The 24001-nt window shown below is 38.1% G+C and overlaps 1 protein-coding gene across 1 annotated transcript in view; it reads left to right on the forward strand.

Moving 5' to 3' along the window:
• LOC306875381 (neurocan core protein-like) overlaps window positions 1–24001 on the forward strand; it is a gene marked incomplete at both ends in the record, with an annotated part of 127340 nt that overhangs the window by 45905 nt on the left and 57434 nt on the right. Inside the window, one exon of the mRNA XM_079425895.1 lies at window positions 17703–17816. Coding sequence (XP_079282021.1) covers window positions 17703–17816 — 114 coding nt within the window. The remainder of the gene's footprint in view (window positions 1–17702; window positions 17817–24001) is intronic.

Raw genomic sequence — 24001 nt, forward strand, 5'->3', positions numbered from 1 at the left:
TGCCTCCAGCCTCGGATGTTGTCAAACACATCGGTCCGTATGCCCTGCCACTAGAGTGTTTGGAACTGTTGGAGTCAGTATATGGCTCAGTGGAAGATGGAGATGAATTGTTTGCGAAGTTCATTAGCACCTTGCAAAATCAAGGGGAAAAATCCTCCACCTACCTTCACCGTCTTCATGTAATGCTGAGTGTGGCAATTAGACGAGGTGGTGTTGCTGAAGCTGAACGGAACCGTTGCCTTCTCAAGCAATTTTGCAGAGGTTGCTGGGACAACAGCCTAATCACTGAGTTGCAGCTGGAAGGAAAGAGAGTCACATCCCCTTCATTCGCTGAGCTGGTAGTTCTCATTCGTACTGCAGAGGACAAACAGACTTTAAAAGAAGAAAGGATGAGGAAGCATCTCGGAATAACCAGACATTCTACTGTTCCAATTAAATTACGAACAGCGACCCATCAACAGGTTGTGTGCTACAGTGATGCATCTGAAGATTCCACTTACGAGGTGTCAGGCCAGTCAAGTGAAAAGCCGAAGTCAACCAAGTCCAAAAGTAAAGCTGAAAAGTCTGAAGTCGAAACCCTGAAGAAGGAGGTTGCAAAACTCCAAGCCCAGATCTCCGCGATGAAACCAGAGCCAGTTCGTAAAGGAAAGATCAGTCCTACTGTTGAGGAATTCTCTGAATTGAGGCAGCAGATAGCTGAACTTCAAGCTCATCTTGTCCCAAGAGCGCAGAGGGAATATCAAGAGTCTCCGGTTTTGAGCACTTTTCCTGAAAAGTACCGACCCACACCGATGGGACCTGAGATGGATAGAAATTCAAGACCCACCTGGCAATCGCACAGCAGACCCCGTCCTGGCTATTGCTTCCATTGTGGAGAGGATAGACATCTTGCTGTTAACTGTGAAAATGAACCAAACCCTCGCAAGGTTGAAGAGAAGCGCCGTGAGTTAAGAGAGCGACAGGCCAGATGGGATCTGCAGAACGTCTCCAACACTAACCATTTAAACTGAAATCCGTCTCAGTTGCGGGGCGGACAGAGACGGGAAGAAGAGAACAATGCCCTAATAAGAATGAATATCTGTTGCACCAGCATGCTCATGAATCTCCACATTGTGAATTACCTACTGGATTAGTAGGGACCAGGTGCACCGCCAGAATCCAAATTGAAGGAAGAGAAGTGAACTGCCTTCTAGACACTGGATCGCAGGTGACAACCATTCCCAAGTCCTACTATGATAAATACCTGTGCAAGCACCCCATGAAATCCTTGGAGCATCTCCTTGAAGTAGAAGGAGCCAACGGACAAGCCGTACCCTATTTGGGTTATGTCGAGCTCAACTTAAAGTTTCCCGAAAGTTTCCTGGGGGTGCAAGCCGAGGTCCCGACGCTAGCTCTGATAGTCCCAGACCTGGCAAACATACCACAGATTCTAATTGGTACCAACTCGCTTGATGTGTTGTATGCCGATTGCACTCAAAGGGGCACGGGTGTTATCAAGTCACTTTGTTATGGCTATCAAGCTGTGATAAATGTGCTGCAGAAGAGGAAATTGCACGCTTCCAGTGGAACTGTGGGATGTGTGAAGTTGAAAGGGAATCAACAAGAAGTTGTACCGGCAGGGTGCACTGTAGTTCTGGATGGACTAGTCCAAGTGAGAAGTCCTCTTTTTGAAAAATGGGTCGTAGTGGAGCCGCCCACCACAGTTTCCTTACCCGGTGGTCTTATGGTGGCAAGTTGTCTGCACAGCCTACCTTCAAGGCATCGCTTTGCTCAGTTGCCAGTAGTAGTGAAGAATGACACCCAAACTGATCTAGTAATTCCATCAAAGGCTGTGATAGCTGAAATCCATGCAGTCCAGCGAGTGATGGAAAAAGATTCTTCTAAAGTGGATACTGGAAGTGAGAAGACAGAGCCACCTCTGTCAAAGATTCCAATTGACTTTGGAGAGTCTCCATTAACGCCAGAGTGGAAAGCGAGAATAACATCACTGTTGAATTCGATGCCTGATGTCTTTGCATTACACGATCTGGACTACGGACACACTGACCAAGTGAAGCATCGGATAAAGCTTAGTGATGAGACACCGTTCAAGCACAGAGCCAGACCAATTCACCCTCACGACGTGGATGCAGTCAGGCAGCATCTCCAAGAGCTTCTTGAAGCTGGAGTTATCAGAGAGTCAGAGTCTCCATTCTCATCTCCTATAGTTGTGGTGAGAAAGAAGAACAATTCTGTGCGATTGTGCATTGATTTCAGGAAATTAAACTCCCAGACAATCAAAGACGCATACGCCCTTCCTAACTTGGAAGAAGCCTTTTCAGTCTTGACCGGATCAAGATGGTTTTCAGTCCTCGACCTAAAGTCGGGCTACTATCAAATTGAAATGGAAGAGTCTGATAAGCAGAAGACCGCTTTCGTATGCCCATTAGGTTTCTGGGAATTTAATAGGATGCCACAAGGAATCACGAACGCACCTAGCACGTTTCAACGGTTGATGGAACGTTGTATGGGAGATCTCAATCGGAAGGAAGTGCTTGTGTTCATTGACGATCTGATAGTCTTCTCAAGAACTTTGGAAGAACATGAAGCTCGTCTGAAAGAAGTGCTCAAAAGGTTGCGTGAGTTCAAGCTAAAGCTTTCACCTGAGAAGTGCAAGTTCTGCCAAACCTCTGTCAAGTACTTAGGCCATATAGTTTCGCAGAGTGGAGTTGAAACTGATCCAGCGAAAGTGGAAGCCCTCAAAACCTGGCCAAGGCCGAAAACGCTTAAGGAGCTCAGAGCTTTTCTCGGATTCTCTGGTTATTACCGAAGGTTTGTGCAAGATTATTCGAAAATAGTGAAGCCTCTTAATGATCTCACTGCTGGGTATCCTCCATTACAGAAAGTTCGCAAGAAAAAGACATACGAAGCAAAACAGTATTTCAGTTCGAAGGAACAGTTTGGTGAAAGATGGACGCCAGAAAGTCAAAGGGCATTTGATACTGTCATTGTGAAACTCACTTCTGCTCCAGTATTAGGATTTGCTAACCCCAAACTCCCATATGTGTTGCACACAGATGCCAGTACCACCGGGCTTGGTGCAGCATTATACCAAGAGCAAGACGGACAGATGAGAGTCATCGCCTTTGCAAGCCGAGGACTTACCAGGAGTGAAGCAAATTACCCCGCCCACAAGTTAGAATTTCTGGCATTGAAATGGGCCGTGACCACCAAATTCAACGATTATTTGTACGGGACTGATTTCACTGTGATAACTGACAGTAATCCGTTGACCTACATCCTGTCCTCCGCAAAACTAGACGCCACCAGCTATAGGTGGCTGTCAAGTTTGTCAACATTCACTTTCAAGATACAATACCGAGCTGGGAGTAGAAATCAAGATGCGGATGGACTATCTAGAAGGCCACAAGAGGAAGTTCTAGATGACCTGGAGACACAAAAAGAGATGGAGAGAATTAAACAGTTCACTCACCATCATCTGACAGAAGACCCTTCAATGGTTGTTTCTGCAGAAGCCGTTGAAGCTATCTGTGAACGTCACCATCTCGGTCAGTTGTGTGGTAACCCTGGTTCTTCACATCTTCCAGTGACCTTGGTGGAATCCCTTGCTATTGATGTGGAAGCTTTACCACAAGCCTTCCAACAAGAGGATACTTATAATTTCACGGAGATTCCCCAGTTGTCTGAGGAGGACCTGCGGGAAAGACAGAGAATGGATCCAGAAATTGGAGTAGTTATCCGACAGCTGGAGTTAAATGACAAGCCCTCTTTCAAGACCATTCCACCTGAATTAATTCTATGGTTCAAAGAATGGAATCGGCTGGAACTGAAAAATGGTGTGCTATTCAGGAGAAGCCAAAAGGAAGGAAACTCGTCATACCAGCTGGCATTACCTGTTTATCTTCGTTCTGCAGTCTTAAGGGAGCTCCATGATGAAATGGGTCACATGGGCATCGAACGGACTCTCGACCTTGTTCGATCAAGATTCTTCTGGCCTAAAATGGCCTCAGCAGTGGAAAAGAAGGTCAAAACCTGCGAACGTTGTGTTCGACGAAAGACCCTACCAGAGAAAGCCGCTCCATTGGTGAACATTAGAACTAGCAGACCGCTAGAGCTAGTTTGTATGGATTTCCTGTCATTAGAGCCTGACCGAAGTAACACCAAGGATATACTGGTAATAACAGACCATTTCACCAAGTACGCTGTTGCTGTACCGACACGGAATCAGAAAGCTCAGACAGTAGCCAAATGTCTATGGGACAATTTTCTGGTGCACTACGGATTCCCAGAAAAACTCCATAGTGACCAAGGTACTGACTTTGAGTCTCACACCATTAAAGAACTGTGCAAATGTGCTGGAATATCCAAGACCAGAACCACTCCATACCATCCGAGAGGCAATCCAGTTGAACGCTTCAATCGAACACTGCTGCAGATGTTGGGAACCCTGAACAACAAGGAAAAATCAAGATGGAAAGATTATGTCACACCACTTGTGCACGCATACAATTGCACTAAGAGTGATGTGACTGGATTCTCTCCATACGAACTAATGTTTGGGAGACAACCACGACTACCGGTCGACCTGGCATTTGGGTTACCTGTCAATAATAAGTCTGGATCCCATTCCAAGTATGTACAAGATCTCAAGAAGCGACTTGAAGAAAGCTACAAGGTTGCAACGGGAAATGCTTCAAAGGTAGCGGAGCGAAACAAGAAGAGGTATGACAAACATGTTGTTGCCTCCACCCTTGAAGTTGGTGATCGTGTATTGGTGAAAAACATACGCCTGAGAGGAAAACACAAGTTAGCAGACAAGTGGGAGCCTGACGTTTACATTGTAATCAAGAAGGCAGGAGATTTACCTGTTTACACGGTGACTCCAGAAAGAAAGAATGGACCTCTGAGGACTCTGCACAGGGATCTGCTGTTGCCCTGTGGATTCCTGTGGATATCTGATGAGTCTGTTGAAAGAAAAGTGATTCGTAAACCCAGAACCAGAGCCAGATGTGCTGAGGAACCTGAGGAGTTTGAGAGTGTGAGCGAGTGTTCAGAGTCAGACTATGATCCAGTTGACCATTATGCTCCTGAAAGGTCCTTCGAGATTGAAACCCGAGTTCTGTCAAACCCAAAACCTGTTTCTTCCACTGGAAGTAGAAGGACCGTCCACTTACCTGGTGCTGAACCTGTGATGGAAAAGGATAAAGAATGTCCTAGCCCGAAAGAACCTGCTGAAAATGGAAACTTACCTGATATGGAATTCTCCAATGTTCAGAAGGCTGATCATCCTACTTCAGAGGAATTGGTAGAAGGGAACCCATCAGATCTGCCTGAAGTTGAAATTCTTGATGAAAGTTCGGTTGATAGATCTGGAAATGAAAATGAACCGATGAGGAATTGTGAGAAATTGGATGCTGATGGTGAACAATCATCTGGAAATGTACACAGAGAAGGAAGTATCCTTTCCCCTCAAACAGAAAGTGCCACTCCTTGTGACTCTCTACATAACCAGAGTGAATTAACTGAAACTGGCGGAGGTCTTAGACGTTCAAGGAGACAATGTGAACCCCCCAAAAGACTTCAGTACCCGCAACTGGGTAACCCCCTTAGTTTAGTTATCCAATCCCTGCTGTCAAGTCTGAGTACTGCGATTACTACCAATTTGGAAGGCCCTTAGAAATTACTCCCCTATTGAAACCCTTTAACCTTGAGCATGCAGAGGGACCTGCATACATTCAGGAGGGGAGAGTGTAACCCAGTACATTAGTTTGGATCACTAGTATTAATTAATTAGTATTAGTTTATTCATATCGTTATGAAACTAATAGTAAGTGAAGAATAAGACATAAATTGTATTTATTTTATTATAAATAATTCAAAGAATATAAAAACGTTTCTGAATTAATTTGATTGGTGAGGTGAAAGGTTAGCTCCGCCCTCAGTTGAGAAGCTTCCAGAAAAAGATCGGTATCAAGCTGAGACTAGATGAGAGAGATTGTGAACGACACGAGTGATATTAAATCAATTGAGTGAGTAAAGAATGAACAGTGATAATTTATCAATAAATTATTAACAAGCACAGTAGATTTGTGAGTTATTAGTTCTTAGAGAGCTCGCGTGTGAGAAGTGCCTCGTGAAAACTGAGCGCGCTGTGAACTGAACAGATAGGAGAAATTTTCAAATCTTTCCTTTGGGAAATAGTTTTTCTTTTGTTCCTTGATCCATATTTCTCCTTGGTGAGTACTATTTTCTTTATGAGAAGTGTGTTTGACTAATGAGAATATTGTTTTGTAATAGTAATGTGAACAACGCATTGGTAAAGTGGGTAATAATATGAAAAAAATGTGAAAATGTTTTATAATATACTATGTGATTGTATGTACTTACGTTAAATAATGCAGAGATGTATTATTTGTTGAGATTGTGTTTTTTTTCTCTGTTGGGAAGTGTGTGCCATGCGGTGCTAGCTTGCTAGCTCTGTATATAGATTAATGTGTTAATCGAGCACATGGTGATTAGCATGCATATGTATTTAAATGATTGAAGAGAGTCATATTGATTGTTTAAAAAGGTTTATTTGAATGAGATGCTAATAATTGTGTTTGGCTTTGTTTTTCAAGGCCGGGTTTTTTTGTTTTGGTATATTTTTTCTTTCCTTTGATTTAATTCTCTGTTGAGAGTTCCTGGATTGCTGCTGAGATTCCGTTCCGTTCCATTCCGATTCCGAGATTTCTGTCCTGCTGTGGATTTCCTATCCCTGGTTGGACTGGCGAGCCATCCCATCATTTCATCCCTGGAAACCTGTAAAAAGTGTTGTGAGAAACAAAGTTCTGAGTGGGTAGGACAAAACTACACACATTGCATATTTTTTTCCAATTTACCTGGATTTTCCTGAAGTCAAGAATTCAAGTTTTTTTCCTTCTTCATGGACTGAACTCATTAGTTCATTTTTGATGAACATTACTATTTTTTGGGGAAAATTTGAGATTGAGAACTTGAAATTCAGACACTGAGGTCAAATTTCAGAAACTGACATTGGGAATTGTGTGTGGGAACTGTTTCTGTGTTCATCATCCATTTCAAATACTGTGTGTTACTGTTATCCATTTGTTTTTATTTTGTTTATTTCATTTCTGCCAATTTCGAAAAGAAAATACAACATATGCAAAACATCAAACAAAGAAAAAATACACTTACCTTTTCATAAACTAGCTGCATACCAATACTTTGAGTGGTTCATTAATTTTATTAATTCTTACTATCATCTTTGCTAATAATTGCTTCTGTGAGTCGTTCCAAAAATCTTCTGAGTCTGGTCCAAAATCTGAAATTGTAAGAGCTAGAACCCGAGCCATGCGCTACACTTGTTACTTGTCATTTTCGTCAACAGTATTTTTAAAATTAAAATGCTTTGTATCATCATGTTGCACATTTGTTTTTGTTCAGTTTATTTTGTTTGCTTTTGTTCAGTTTATTTTGTTTGCTTTTGTTCAGTTTATTTTGTTTGTTTTACATTTGTACTGCAAATTTTTGTTGATGAAATCCAGTCATTTTGGAAGGAAGGCATGCAATCAGGAATTTTACCTACGTAAGGGTGAAACATTTCCCAAGGCAGATTTCGCAACTGGTTCGAATTGGCCACACAGACTATACTATTGACAATAGGCAATGGACCTTTTTCATTTGCAAAATTTTTCTGATGAGAAGTATTGTTTAAATTTAGTCGATATTTCATTCATATTCATAAGTCATATTCAAGTCAGTTTTACTCTCACCAATATGGTTGACATATATATCGTCAAATTATTAAAAAAATTTAAAGCACTTAACAATCGTCATAATGTGCATTGTTTTGTTTCTTGTTTTTGGTTGTTTGTTTTACAGTTAGTAATATTTGCTGTTGTTTGGAATATTTCCATGCGTTTGAGAATTTCAAATAAGGGCAAAATGTTTATATACGCTCTTTTCGCAACATGTTTGAGTCGCCACATTGACCAACAAAAATATGATTAGTTTGAAAGTGACTGCACACATATACACTATTGACAATTGGCAATGGATTTTTGGCCTGGAAGATTTTGCTAGTGAAATTTTTTGATGGCAACATTGTTTATTTTTAGTCATAATTTTGTCATGTGAATAGCAGTCCATGCAATCGGTGATTTCAAGTTGATCAGACAGAGAGCTGTTCATTTGGATGTCACTCTTATAAAGTGTTGGGGGTAATGCATATTTATATATGACATGAGTTATGTAATCAGATTACTTTTTTTAAGCAGCTAGTAAAATAAAAGTTATTTTTAAAAATAAATGCTAGTTATTTAGTTTTCCCATTTCTTGACTAACAGCAAAAGTAACGTAACCCATTACTTTCCATACAAAGTACTTAAGTAACATATTTAGTTACTTTTTTTTTAGGGAGTAACGTAATATTGTAATGAATTACTTTTAAAAGTAACTTTCCCCAACACTGCCCATAAATAACTGAATTCAGAGTGTACAGAATCACTCAGAAGAGGAGTGACTCCATATTCAGTAGAGGACCTCTTTATTTCATTTCAAGATTGCAAATGCGTTTTGTGCATAAACAACAGCAGCTTTATTAGAAGACTCAATTTATTTATGTTCAGCAGGGCACATCAGCCCAGACAAGCAGGAGATGGAACGTGAAAATGAAAGAAGGGGAGAAGAGGCGGGAACAATAAGGACTGTTGATGTGCATAGCAGCCTGAAGCCTGCAGCATGGATGAGCTTCAACCATTAACTGTGTGCCAGACTCTCCAGGCACTAACTCTAGCACAGACACTCTTCTCTCTCTCTCTCTCTTGCTCTCTTCCCCTTGTTTCTTCCATATTTCATGATCATAGGGATATGAAATCGGTTCTTGTCCATCGCACCAAACTCTTGCACATAGTAGTTTTGTTTTAGCATCAAACCTATTAATAGGGATGTTTAATGTGCGGCTTTCAGTTATTTATGTAAATCTCAGGATGCGTGAGACACCGACAGGCTTTAATCTTTTCGTTGTAGTGCTGAGGTACATCATGACAGGATATTATTGGAACGCCGGGTTGTTCAGTGTCAGGATTATTTTAGGATTTTCGTTGCTAGGATTTTAGTGCCTTTCCATCTGAAATCTGACCTGAAATTGTAGGTTTTAAGTGTTTGAGGATTATGTGCCTCTAAGCGCTTTGAATTGTGTCTCTTTTTTGTTTCTTGACTTCTTACGTCTAAAAAAAGATTTTGGAAACCGCTTGCAGGTAAAAACAAAATAGAGATATAAGAGAACATCGTGGTGTTTTGACGTAGTGTCAACTCTTATTTTTATGATTAATTTGTGTTTTCAGATGCCATAATCCCTGGGCGTAGGATTTTCAGCCATTTTCATCTAGTGTTTTTGTGCAGTGAGATTTATTGTAGTCATGTTGGCTCAATAATCTCAAATGTTAGCACATCAGATTTGTTTTTAACATTTCTACCTGAAATGTAGTTTCACAAGGGAAAGATCTGGTGTTATAAGAGTGCTGCCAAGAGACAAACTAAAAGTATCAGCACAACTAATTTACTGTAACTACGGTCTTCATTAAAGTGACAATAGTTTAGTGTCATTTTTCCACTAATGATTCATTCCAGTGAATTGCTTCAGTCGGTTTGTGTAAATTTTGTGCCTGAGGATTATGACTGTGATTAAATTAAACCTTTATTATAAAATCTTATTAAAATACATATCAGTACATTTTAAATATACAGCTACAGTACATTTGCATATACTGTCATATTTTATTATATAGTTAAATAATACATTATATAATTTCAATATTCCATATTTAAGTAATATGAAATATAATATGCATTTAAAAAATATTGCCACTTAAGTTGCTTCAGTATAGTTATGTCACGGTGCACACATGAGGAGGATACAGGAACACGCAGACGAGGACATAATTGAATTACTTAAAGTTATGAGTAACTTGTAGTTTGGTATGCTTAAAGCAATAGTTTTCCCAAAAAAGTGGGGAAATTTGGTGAAAATTTACTCACCCTCAGGCCATCCCAGATATAGATGAGTTTCTTTTTTCATGGGAACTAATTTTGGAGAAACTTAGCTTTACATCACTTGCTCACCAATGGATCCACTGCAGTGAATGGGTACCGTCAGAATGAGAGTCCAAACAGCTGATAAAAACATCACAGTAGTCCACAATTAATCCGCACAACTATAATTCATCAATTAAAATCTTATAAATCAAAAACCTGCATATTTTTAATACCCAAATACATCAAGATATTAAAATTTTTTCTCCATTGAAAAAGCTGTATTGTCTGAATCAGGAGAGAAATATGCACAGATCAAGCACTGTTTACAAGCGAAATTTGACATGATGTTAATTGCTAGACTGGAGTATGGATTACTTGTGGATTATTATAATGATTTTATCAGCTGTTTGGACTGCCATTTTGAGGCACCCATTCACTGCAGAGGATCGATTGGTGAGCTTGTGATGTAATGTTAAATTTAGAAATCTATTCCTATATAATCTGTACTCAGCTACATCTTGGATGGTTTGAGGCTGAGTACATTTTCAGCAAATTTTCATTTTTGAGCTAAACTATTCCTTTGTTTCCAATCAATGTTCTTGGTATTGCTTTATAAGCATTGAACAGAACTGAGTCTTTATTACAGTCTCGTTGAGTTGATTAAGATTCATCATTTGATGGCTCAACCTCCAACCTTTCGGCCATCAACTGAACCTGTTAACTAATTATGCCACAGAAGTGGACAAATGATTGAATTTGATTCCCTAAACCCAGTTTTGTTCATTCCTATACTCTCTCCCTGCTTTTCTCCAGCAAACTTTGAGTGCAATCTGAATTTGTTCCACTGCAGCGCAAGTTACGTCATCCCGCCGATGGTAAACGGCAACTCCAGCCTTCCTCAGCTTCATTCTTCCAGCAACATTAAATCACTGCTTGCTCTGTGCCAGTAGATTGCTGTGGTCCACAGGGATGCAGAGTTATCTGTGTTGCGGTAGAAATAGGCCTTGGTTTCCCAAGGCGGACACTCAGCTTACCTCCACAGTAATTGCAACCTCACATTCAGTGAATGATTAGCACTGGTGGTTTGACCTCCAAGACTCAAAGGAAGTGTCAAATATAAACTTCATTGCAAGAACCATGATAAATTCATTTTGAGATGTGAAAATTTGTAATTTGCCTCAGAATGCTGTGCATTTGTGCCGTTTCTCGCATTTGCAAAGCGCTTGTTTGTATTGTGACTAATTGTAGCGTTTAATTTACTTAATGATGCACCACCCACAGCGGGTTTATTCACAGCAACAGTTACTGCAGTGCGATGCGGTAAAACCGGGACCGCTTAAATGTAAAACATCTGGTATAATGTTGATTTCTAAGTGTTGGTTGATTTACATGTAATCAAGTGTAGTTTCCAAAATCCATATGCTGTATGAATATTTTATGTTTCAACCATGATAAGAGGAAGGATATGGACCACTTACAAAAGCATCTTAAACATTTATAGAAACATTAGAAGTCCCACCTTACAGTTACAAAAGCCAAATGCTTTTCTGAGAAAGTTTGTCTTCACGTACATTAACTGGATGCATGTTTAGCATGATTTGACCTAAAGAAGCTTCATTTACGACAGTTTTCTTCCATTTTAGTGCTGATTTGAAATATATTATTAAAACATAATCCTGAAAAACAATTTCTCATCATTTACTCATTCTCAAGTTTCCCAAACCTGTATGAGTTTCTTTCTTCCATTGAACACTAAGAAGTAAGAAGATATTTTGAAGAATGTGAGTAACCAAAAAGCTTCTTCCATAGTATTTTTTTTTCCATACTGTGAAAGTAAATGGGGATGAACTTGAGAATGAGTAAATGTAGACAGAATTTTTATTTTTCGGTGAACTATCCCTAGTGTGTAAATTTGACAAGTTTCAGCCAAAGACATCTATTTATTAAAAATGAACAATGAGAGCAGAGGCGGACAAAGTACACAACTTCATTACTTGAGTGAAAGTACAGATACTACTGGTCAAATACTACTCCACTACAAGTGAAAGTTGTAAAGACAGATTTTTACTTAAGTGAAAGTACAGAACTACATGTTTTTAAAAGTACTTAAGTATCAAAAGTAAAAAGTAAATGCATTGTTTTATTGTTGCATTGTTGTATACTTACAATAACTTATGCCACTAATGCCACCTCCTGAATACACTGATTAGCTTGTATTATCTTTGGAGTTAAGAGCTTTTATGTTACAAAACCTATTGAAACCTATGACGGGTTGAATGAGTGTTGAAATTTTGAAGCCCAAAAAGTGCATGAATCATCATAAAAGTAGTCAACACGTGAATTGATGTGTTCAGAGCCGATCCTCCCTATACGCAGAATACACAAGCTGCGTAGGGCCCCCGAAACACCAGGGGGCCCCCTTGCTCTCAAATATGATTTCATTGTAGTTTCGTTTTTGAATTTGGCCAGCGGTTATGAAAACATGAATGATCATTTATTTTAATGCTGTCACCCTTTCTACGTAAAAATCTGTCAAATCATGTAACGTGAATGTCTAAAGTCTCTTGCTCGAGACTAAATCAATGAGTTAAAAGCGAGCCACAGAAGAGACACTGTTTCTCAAGCGCTTTCCGCGAGTGCGATTCAAGACTGAGTGAACGCGGACAAATGCGTACATTCACCTGGTTCTCGTGAGACTAGCATATTCTCGCTGGAGTTTACGCTACACCTACGCTACATCATCTGCTGAAATGCCTCTCTCTCGTGAACATGAGTTCGATAGTTAGTGGAAGCTATAGATTACGGTTTATACAGTTTTAAATATGGATATTTTTCTTACACAAACACATCACTTTGCTTCAGAACGGCTTGTGGAGCCGTGTGAAGCACTTTTTATGATTGATGGATGCACTTTTTTGGGCTTCAAAATCCCGACCCCGATCCACTGCCGTTGTAAAGCTTGGAGGAGCCAAGACATTTGTATTATAACTGACTGTATTCGTCTAAAAGAAGAAAGTCATATACATCTAGGATTGCTTGAGGGTGAGTTAATTTTCATTTTTGGGTGAACTATCCCTTTAACTGTCAAGGCGCAAACAAAGTAGCAACTTTAAACTAAACTAAACTAAACTATTGACAAACTTTTGTAACAAACTGTTGTAAAAGTTCAGGGGGTATTAGAAAAACATCCCACTGTAGCAGTTGACACGAGGTTCAGAAGTATTGCTGAAGTTCTCGCAACACTTTATTCCTACAGAGAGATTTATTTGTGCAGGCCAGCCACTATAATTTTCATCTATTGTTTTCAAGTGTGAAAATCTCAGAGGGTTTGATTGGATCTTATTGCGATGAAGTCTTCAAGTATTTCTCCCTTAACAAGGGCCTCAGCGTAGCATCATAAACAGCTTGTTTATGAGAGCAGGGAGCCTGTACACTTAAGAGTCTAGGCGGTGAAGCACTGTATTAGTATTTTATTTTCCTAGAGACTGTCCCTCATGGCCATGGACTGTGTTTCTGAGAGATAGCGGCTGAATAAAAAGATCACATTTTAATGGTTCGGCATCTGCTTTGGAGATCAGTTGCTCTTCTAGCTGTTAAAACTTGCATTTTTTACAAGCAGACATGTTTTTGTTTCTGTTTGGTTCAGTACATAGTGAGCTAGTCGCTCAAACAAGTGACTTGTGAGTTAGACACTCATTTGTGAGTCTTTTTGATTGATTCCTCAAAAAAGTTGTGCAAATGAGATGCTGTTTGGTAGAAGTTGCGATGCAGGCACTTGATGTATTGAAGCTCTTTTGTAATCAAGCGTTTATCATGACAAATGACTATTATCCACTTATATTGTTTGTAGTGTTGATCATCTGAGCAGTCGTTTCCATCTCAGGTCATCTGAGACCATGAACAGTGCATAGACTTTAGTGAGAAAGTCATGGAGAAATAAAAAGAGACAGAATTGGGGAAGAAGGAACTATTTTAAGCTCACTGTGTAATTAATCATAAGCCAACGGCACGAAACGGAAAAGGCTTTTAACTGCTATTGCTTTCATCCGTCTTGCATTGTTTTCTTTGTTGTGGTTGTTTATCCACCCTTCTACTCATTCACCACATGCAAAAAGTCACTTTTTGATTGATGCGTCTTGATTGATCAGATCACTACACTGAAAAAAATGGTGTAGAAACAATTTTCACTCTTCAAATTTATTTTTCAACTTTCAATTTTCTTACTAGTAAGTTTCACAAGAATTTACAAAGAAACGTCAAGTATTTTATTGAAAACTTCTTCCAGTCATTTTTATTTACACTTTTACACACATCTTGTTTAAATTTGAAAAATGTATTTATTAGAAGTAGTAGTATTTGCTTTTTTATTAATTATAAATTTATTTTTACTGTTTTTATTTTCATTATCATTATATACATCAAGTTAATAATAATTTAATTTAATTTATTTTAATGAATGTATTTGTCATTTTTCATTGTCACTTTATTAAATAATATTCCTAATTTTATTTTATTGAAATAATTTTTTTTAAACTAATACTTTTTTATTTTTGTCACTGTATTTAATTATTGTTGTCATCATTTTATTTTTACTGACAGAAACATTTATAATTGTTTTATAAGCATTTTAATTATTATTATTTTAATTAATGATTTTACTGTTTTATTTAAAATTTATAATTTTTTAATTTTAATAATTTTAATTATTTCTTTATTTTGTTACTTTTTAATTATTGTTTTTATTGCTTAAATTTTTTATTATTTAAATTTTTGTCACTTTTTTACTATATTTAAAATGCATTTTTTATTTTAATTCTTTTTTGTCATGGTTTTTAACTATTGTTTTTATAATTTTCATTTCCACTTTTTATTGACAGAAATAGTACAGGGATGAAAGAGAGCGGGAATGGGAACTGGAAACAGATTTGATCTGGCATATTTTAATATGCCTTGATTAATCATATAACCGTCTGATTGAGTGTGCACATTCTATTTACACTTGGAAAATGGATCTAGATCCAATCTACTAATCCGCAAATCTTTCCTTTAAGTGTTATCCTTGTCCTATTTTGACTTAGTATTTGAGTTTTGAGGTTCCTCTGTCTACGATTGCTTGCTCACTTGTGCATCGCGAAACTCCCAAATTTTCCATGCTATTGTAATTCTGTTTTGGATGAGTAAAGCTTACATATGTGGCCTGAATAACCACATGCATTTACACCTCAAACCACCTACTGAGGTATTTTCATATTATCCACAGTTTAGGGAAGCAATCTCCATCGGGACTAGCAATCTTTGCAGTAAATGGCCTACGTCGTGACTAATTGTTTGGGACCTGAATGTCTTTTTCCTCTGCATCATTTCCAGCTTGGTGACAACGAGCTCTTCATCCTCTCAGAAAACGATCCGTTTGACGGGATTTGGGATGAAAAAACTCTCGAGTGGGCGCTGAAGTGTTCTTTTCATCACAATGAGGACGAGGAGTCCTTGAACTCTGTCACTCTTGTGGAGTTGTGTGCAAGAGGAGTCTCTGGTCCGGGCAGCGTTCATTAAAATTGGTCAATGCGGATCTTTATGTCATCGTGCCCCGCATGGAGAATTCACAATAGCCCAGCTGCCTCTCGCTGAGCCGAGCTGGCTTTGAGAGCTCATGAGAGAGCGGGGGAATGTTTATCCGCTCTTTCTGGCTATGAAGCAGCAGTCACTCATGTGTCATATACTTGTCAATCTCAGCCATCCAGCTGGGGGTTTCTGCTAGCTGTTGTCTTTGGACTAAAAGAACAATTGACTGCAAAGCGTGAAGTATTCACAGTGTCCGACTTTCAAATTTACAAAGTTCTTTGTATTTCGGTTTTGTGGATTTTATGTAGTCTTGGTTTCAGTTTTGTCAGTTTGCGGTGTGAGCAAGGCCTTGAGCCTGTTTCAAAAATGAATAATTGATATATAAAAATGGGGGAATGAATATTTAGCTTCAACATGCTTTTGGTAAGTTTTGATGTCTGATGTCTACTGTCAACTACCCTGTTGAAAAGACCAGTACATATTGTATTATATTATAATCTTAAAATGTTTCTTGCTGGACAAAAGGGACCATTATAATTATAATAAATTATTTTAATATATATATATATAATAAATATGTAAAATAATATAATACACACAATATACACGTGTTTGTGTATTGTAATATATTATTTTGCATATGTAGTACACATTTCTACATTTATATTATGTTTCTATTATTATTGCAAATTTTGAATATCACAAAACCAAAAGGTTTTTTGTTAAATAAAATAATTATACAAATTACAAATTTATTTTTTTGAATGTATTCATTATTATTCATAATATATTTAAATAAATGATTAATTTGTAATTCATAAATAATATTTTATAACTATGTATATTATATTCATAATGTTTATTGTTACATTATTTTACATATTTAATGTTAATGTCTACATGCGTAGTGTTTATATTTTTTTATAACCTGGTTTCATTTGTTGCCAAAATTTAAAAGGTTTAAAAAAAAATAAAAAAAAAATGATTCATGCAATTTATTGGTTTATTTATGTACTTTATTATATTTTTAACAGCATTGCTATGTTGATCTTCCAGCTAGACCTGCATGGGACTTCACGCTGATTTTTTCCAGCATGGTAAAATGAGCTGAATTCTGTCTGTAAATACAAATAAAATAGACAAATGCAAGCGCAGTACAGTAGCAACAGAGCACAACCACAAACCTTGCCTTTAATCTGCTTTCATACTCTGCTCGTGTATCATTGCCTGTGTACTTTTTGTTTTCTTAAGGGATTGTGTGCTTCAAGAAGAATCCGTTAGAGGAGAGAAATAAAACAAGCTGTCACAACAGACAAGAAACATAGTACAGTTAATTTCTATTGAAGAGCTCCCAAGGCCTGTAACAAAGTAAAACTCGATAAGATGTGGGAAGTTGAACACACACGGCGTGTGTTGCGATTTATCTCCCCTGCTGTAAATAATTGCGTGTTTGGAATTATACCGGAGGAGACGTGGTGTGTTTGATGCACTGTCAGATTGCGTTTCGTGGTTGGAAACAGATTATAAAGCAGCACTTAATCAATTTCCAGTGCAAGTTGTGCGCCGACGTCCTTGTAAAGGTTCCCTGTCCGTAAGTTGATGTAATTATGACTTAATCTGTGAAATTTTCCATATATCACCACACCCCAAAACATTTAGCCGTACAGGTTTTTCAAGAGTCGTAGCTCACGGAAATAAAGTGTGTTTATGACCCGAGAACGGTATGGTAATGTGCCATAAAAATAGACGAAAGTGTGCGCCACTACTCTAGGCGATGATCGGATAATTTATGAAGGCCGGGGATCATCAGAGGCGGACATGGTGAATCGCATTGTCCTTCCCTGCGGAGCATCTGTCATGATGAACAGGGGATGACATCAAATTTGTGCTAATCTCTCACCTTGTTGAAAGTCATACGCTCAGGCTCCTCTTCGTTTTCAGTCTGGAAAGTGGAAGATTTCTGCTTTTGTTTCATGAGTGAGGCCCTAACTTGGGTTGGGCACACATACAATGCAAATGTTGAGCCTTAGTGCTCATATGGGAAATTTAGGTTCGAATCTGGCTGTAAAACGTGTTTTCTTTTTGTTCTCTATCTACAGCAGAAGATGACCCCTGCCGGACCAACCCGTGCCTGCATGGTGGGAGCTGTTTGACCGAGGGGGAGGGATACAGTTGCCTGTGCCCTCAGGGCTATTCGGGAGAGAGCTGCGAGATCGGTAAGTGGATTAAGAGAGAGGTCGGGGTCAGAACAAAGGAGGTCAAGGACGTTTGAAGGAGCCCACTGCAGCTCTAGAAGTGCACTAGTATTTATGCACAAAGCTAAAATTGGATATAAAACCAATGCAAGCATCTCTTTTGAGGGTTATACTTTTGACCCTTGATTACGAATACGATTGAAAACCAATGAATACGATTATTAGCAAAACAAGGACCTACAATATCCGCCAAAATTTAATTTACCAGTGTCTTGATCAGATGCTATGTTTTTTTTCCCCCGGAGGCCCAAAGAAAATGCCAGTGTCAAGGTAAATAAACTTAATATGCAAAAAATAACACATTTTAAATTATTATTATTATTTATTTTTTTATTAATTGTTTTTATTAATTATATTTGTATTATAACTTTTTTCGCTTTGTATATTTTTTACTTTTTTATTTCAATAACAGTTTTATTAATACTAATATTGTTAACATAGAATATCAAAAACATTTCACAATCAAACATGCAAATATGTTAAACTATATACTAAAAATATACAAAAAAACATTATTTAAAAAATATATATTTTAGTTTTTTTATATTATTATTATTGTTATTAGTTGTTGTTGTTACTTATGTTGCTGTTAGTAATACTAATAATACATATTAATTAATTTTAAGTTATTTTGTATTAGAAATAACAAAACATAATAGTCAAGCCACCTTTATTTATATAGCGCTTTTAAAGGGGTCATATGATGCGATTTCAAGTTTTCCTTTCTCTTTGGAGAGTTACAAGTTGTTTGTGCATAGATAAGATCCCTGAAGTTGCAAAAACTAAAGTCTCAAAACCAAAGAGATATTCTTTATCAAAGTTAAGACTCTGCCACGCCCCCCTAAAACAGCTCGTTCAAACACGCCCCCCACATCTTGACATCAAGATGTGACGTCATAATGCAGCCCAAATGTTCACACAAAGAAAGAAGGTGTGGTTTCAGTAACCGCAGTAGTGTTGATGCAGCTGTGTCAGGGAGACGCTGTGTGTTTCTAGGTGAAAGCAAAATAACTTTATTTGGCCTTCCGAAAGCAGATGCATTTAGGAATCATTAAGATTACTTATAACAGAACAGCAACGCATTTTATGGACCACCGTTTCGTGAACCTAGGAGAGGAGCTAATTCTGACTTTGCTTTGACAATCTGGCTCTTCTGAATCAGCGACTGTATGTTTTGTTATTCGTTTAATTATTTACTATTGACTGTTTAAATGCGGAATTTTGCGCGTCGTGTGTTTGTGTGTGAGAGAGAGAGAGTCACAGCGCAGCGTAGTTTGTGTGTGCGTGTGTGTGTGAGAGTGGGAGAAACGGTCACATAATCGCAGCTTGTGTGTAAACACATATGAGCTTCATCACTGTGTCTGTCACACGACTAAAAATCAAATCAAATCAAAATTTATTTATAAAGCACAATAAAAACAACAGTAGTTGACCACTGTGCAGCCTTATATAAAAGACAAATAAATATGAACAGTGAAAAAAAAAACACTCTAAGGACAATTATAAGCCCTTGAAAAAAGGTAGGTTTTTAACTTGGATTTAAATTCAGATTCAGAAGAAACTAATCGAAGGGAGACTGGAAGACTATTCCATAATTTTGGTCCAGCAATTGAAAAGGCACGGTCACCCCTCAACTTAAATCTAGATCTAGGGACCATCAACACTCTTTTCTCCGAAGACCTCAGTGGTCTAGAAGATGTATTTGGATTTAAAAGATCACTGAGATATTCAGGAGCCGTTCCACTCAGAGCTTTAAAGACAAACCATAAAATTTTAAACTCGATTCTGTAACAGATCGGGAACCAGTGCAAAGAGCATAATACAGGAGAGATATACAGGAGAATACAGGAGTCAAAAGTCTGGCAGCCGCATTTTGAACCATCTGGAGTCGATTTATATTTGATTGACTTATTCCCATATAAAGGGAATTACAATAATCAAGCCTTGATGACACAAAAGCATGAATAACTCTCTCTAACTCTTTAAATGACAAAAAACTCTTGGCTTTTGTTCCCCTCTCAGGCTTGAACTGATGGTAAAACTAAGGACATTATTTACTGTCTTTACTATAATTTTGAAAGCTGAAGCTGGCGATTATGGAAAGGGATATTACATTTCTGACGTGGCTTGTGGTGTTCGGCCAATCACAATGCACTGTGCCAGTTGGCCAATCAGAGCAGACTGCACTTGTCGGAAGGAGGGACTTTGTAGAAATCGAAGCGTTTGAGAGAGGCGGGGCATAGAGGACTTACAATAATGTACAGTATTTGAAAAATAATGTGTTTTTTGAACAATTAAACATATTCTGTTACACCAAATACACCAAATAATGATCTTTAAAAATGCATAATATGACCCCTTTAACAATACAGATTGTCAAAGCAACTTTCCAATATCAAAATTGGAAAATAGTGTGTCAATAATGTAAAATGACAAGATTAAATACTCAATTTTCAGTAGTAATAATAGTAATAATAGTATAAAAATAACACTAATAGTAACAACAACAATATTAAAAATAATAACAATAATGGTTGTTGTTGTTACAGAAGATCAACAAATTTTCACACTTAAACATGCAAATATATTACTTTTTTAAATATTTAAAATAATTTTATAATATATATTTAAAAAGGGGTACAGGTAAGTCATTTTGGCTGTAGGGTGTTCAGCTGACTGCAAAAATTGGGAACCCCTGGTGTAGTCGATATGAGTAGCTCTGCAGGGTAAGATGGTTAACAGTAGCAGAGAGTCCTGACAGCAAACTGCGAGTTGGCATGTACGGGAAGTGGCTGCATGATCTGACAGGGCTGCACACAGCTCATTCTTCTCTGTCAGACAAGAACAGGAACAGGTGAAAGCAGAGCTGGGCCGGAGGTTGGAAGGGTTTTGAGAAAATGAGAGCACACTCTGAGCAGGAGGGCAAGGCTATGCTGTGGAGAAAGGACAGAGGAATAAAGAGGTAGAAAAGAGACAGGAATAATATATATGGAGCAGCTAAAACTGTGATCACTTGAAGAGAGCATGAAATGACAGTCTTCAGAAAGCAGTTAACATCCATAATGTGGTCTATTTCTCAGTAATAATGTAGGTTAGAGTTTTATCTTTCTGAATTAAAAGAGTGGATCATGAAAAGTTGACATGTTATTATTAGTACCATTACTATTACTCATACATAGGACTAATGCGTTTTCCAGATTTAAGACACATAGATGATAAAACTTGCAGAAAAGGCCTTGAAAACCACCCATAATTTGTATAATGACAATAAGTTTTGTAGATGTTTTTGTAGATTACTTTCAGAAGATATAGGTCATAATGGCCGATAACCCAAAATTCATAGGCTTATGCATTTGATGTCGAAACTAAATGATGAATCGATGCAAAATTAAATGACGAATCAAAATTATTCTGATAAATATGTGCCATGATGGTCTATAGATGAAACGCATCAAATTCTGTGCAAAGGGCATAAATGGTCTAGGACGAGTTTGAAAATGTATATTTTTCAAAAAATCCAAATGGCGGTAACATTTTAAAACTGACAATGACCAACAGTTTTAAAGGATATCTCAAGGAATTGATTCTAGCTCACACGGTTCCAGAGTAATTAGTGAAAGTTTAAATCTGATAATTACAGCGCCACCTAGTGTCTGACCAATGTACATACAGAGTGGATGGGATTTGAGACCATCCTACCTAGTTTCAACCATTACAGTCTTTGACAACCAGTTTTAGAGGAGAAAAATATAAAAGGATAAGGACAAAATCAGACCAAACACTTTGTAATGCTGGCAAAAATTTGTGCATATATATTTATATGTCTTTATATTTAACTTTCACCTTTTAGTTGTAAAAAATTGCACTGCTTTTGTGCTCATAAGCTAAACAGACAGCTGAGGCCATAATAACGTGTAATTACGGAGAGGTGTCTGGATGTCAAAGATCCCAGCTGTGTTGTGGTGGAGAGGTCAAAAGTAAGCAAAGCTGCATTATCCCGGGTCTCATTATCAATCTTTTGCTCAGTCGATATGTGAATTATGCTAAACTGCAGCAAACAGTCGATCTGTCGCTAGCGCTTGTGCTAGTAAGCATTACAGTACGATGCTAAGCGGCATGTACACTAATAACCCGTCTATAGATTTGATTCTCAGACATATTTTATATCATTGAAGTGAAGTGACATTCAGCCAAGTATGGTGACCCATACTCGGAATTCGTGCTCTGCATTTAACCCATCCAACATGCGCACACACACACCGTGAACACACACCCGGAGCAGTGGGCAGCCATTTTATGCTGTAGCACCCGGGGAGCAGTTGGGGGTTCGGTGCCTTGCTCAAGGGCACCTCAGTCGTGGTATCGAGGGTGGAGAGAGCGCTGTACATTCACTCCCCCCACCTACAATTCCTGCCGGCCGGAGACTCGAACCCGCAACCTTTGGATCACGAGTCCAACTCTCTAACCATTAGGCCACGACTTCCCCATCATTCTGCACAGCCTTAGGGATTCATTTAAGATTTTTGACGCAAATGGAATTCGGAAGAAAACAATTCATGTTTATGTAATTCCGACCCTTTTGGACATTGAAAATTCCTTCGGGTGATTTAGTAATTGGCTTTTCCTGTGGAGCATTCTACATTAGCGGTGTGTGTAATATTAATTACAGCCAAAGGCAGAGGGTTAATTGCATATTACTGCAAACTCTTGACCACATTTTCTACTAACCTAACACTTGATCTCTGCAGTCAATGTGTTGTCTTATGAAAGAAGGATGAATTATGTAGGGAAAGTGTTCTTTGATTCCCTATTTTGTATTCATTACTGCTGTTTGCAAAGACTAGCCTTGCCCTGCTGTACTGCAAACATGACCGTTTATGCTGCAAACATGAATAATATTGTATTTCAGATTGGGTGGTTTCTTGAGAAAAGTTCGAGTTTTGCAAGAGTTTGGCCAGCATAAAAATTGGTGCCGAACATGGGTACAAGTTAGGTAGACTTACATTGAACAAGGAACTCTGAGCCATATCTACAAACCATAATTTCATAGAAACTTAACAGTGGTCTCTTTCAGGCTTAGGCCTATAGCAACCTCACAAAACACCCTAGAAAGCACATAGCAACACCCTAGCAACCGCATTGCATCTCTTGCTGTCTGTCTTGAGAACAAAATGTGTACTGTCGTTACCTGACACTGCAACATGATATCCTTGCACTCCTTCGGGACTCAGGTTGTGCTCAGCAATTTGGGAAGAGGCATTTAGGATCCTTGCATAATTTATTGATCGCGCATCTACTGGGCAATTGAAACATTTATGAGAAAGAGCAAAGAGACTCACGGCAGGGACAAGATCACTTTCTTTAGACGCACCACATGCCAACCTCAGCCAGACAAGCCTGTCCATCAATCTCCACAGGGCTCACGCTCCAGGAGAAACATGAGCTGGATTGAGACACATCCTGAGTTTGGTGATGTTCAATAATTTAAGGAACGCTTGAAGAGTTCACACATTCATTTGAGACACAAAATGGTACAGAAATACCTCGATGGGTTTGGATTGCTATCCGTAACTGTTCTCAAGCATGAGGGACAACTCTAAACATCCTCTTTCTGGACATATTATAACCGATTATAACTGAACTTTGTGAGATCGCGATGAACTTTGATAAGTGATTCTTTTAGTGATAATAAAGGGAGCATGCTTTGTGTGTTTTCTAGGCTATAATCCACTCAGAATTCGAATGAAACTTTCGTTTTTCGGACACATACATGCTGCAAAGTCTTGGGAATGATGCTGGATTTATTCTCGAAATATCAGTGATACTCTAAACATCCTCTTTCTGGACATATTGTGAGTTAAAGGAGTTTTCCATTGTATTTACAACTTGTTAGAATGGACAGAAATGCATTTACAGTTACACAATTTTGACTCCAAATTAATGTTTTAAGTTCAAAATACACTTTTATTGACAAAATGCAGTCAATTACCATTAACAACAACTTTGATTCATCCCTCAGTTTGTAAAACTTGAAGTTTGTAAAGATAAAAGTGTAATAGAAGTGTATTTGGTGAGCCATTCTGGTGGGATTCCATACAAAGTTATTCCATGCAAAAATGTGGGTTATTGAGCTGTATAATGTAAAT

Source organism: Barbus barbus (genome assembly GCF_936440315.1).
Source record: "Barbus barbus genome assembly, chromosome: 9".
NCBI classification, from domain to species: Eukaryota; Metazoa; Chordata; class Actinopteri; order Cypriniformes; family Cyprinidae; genus Barbus; species Barbus barbus.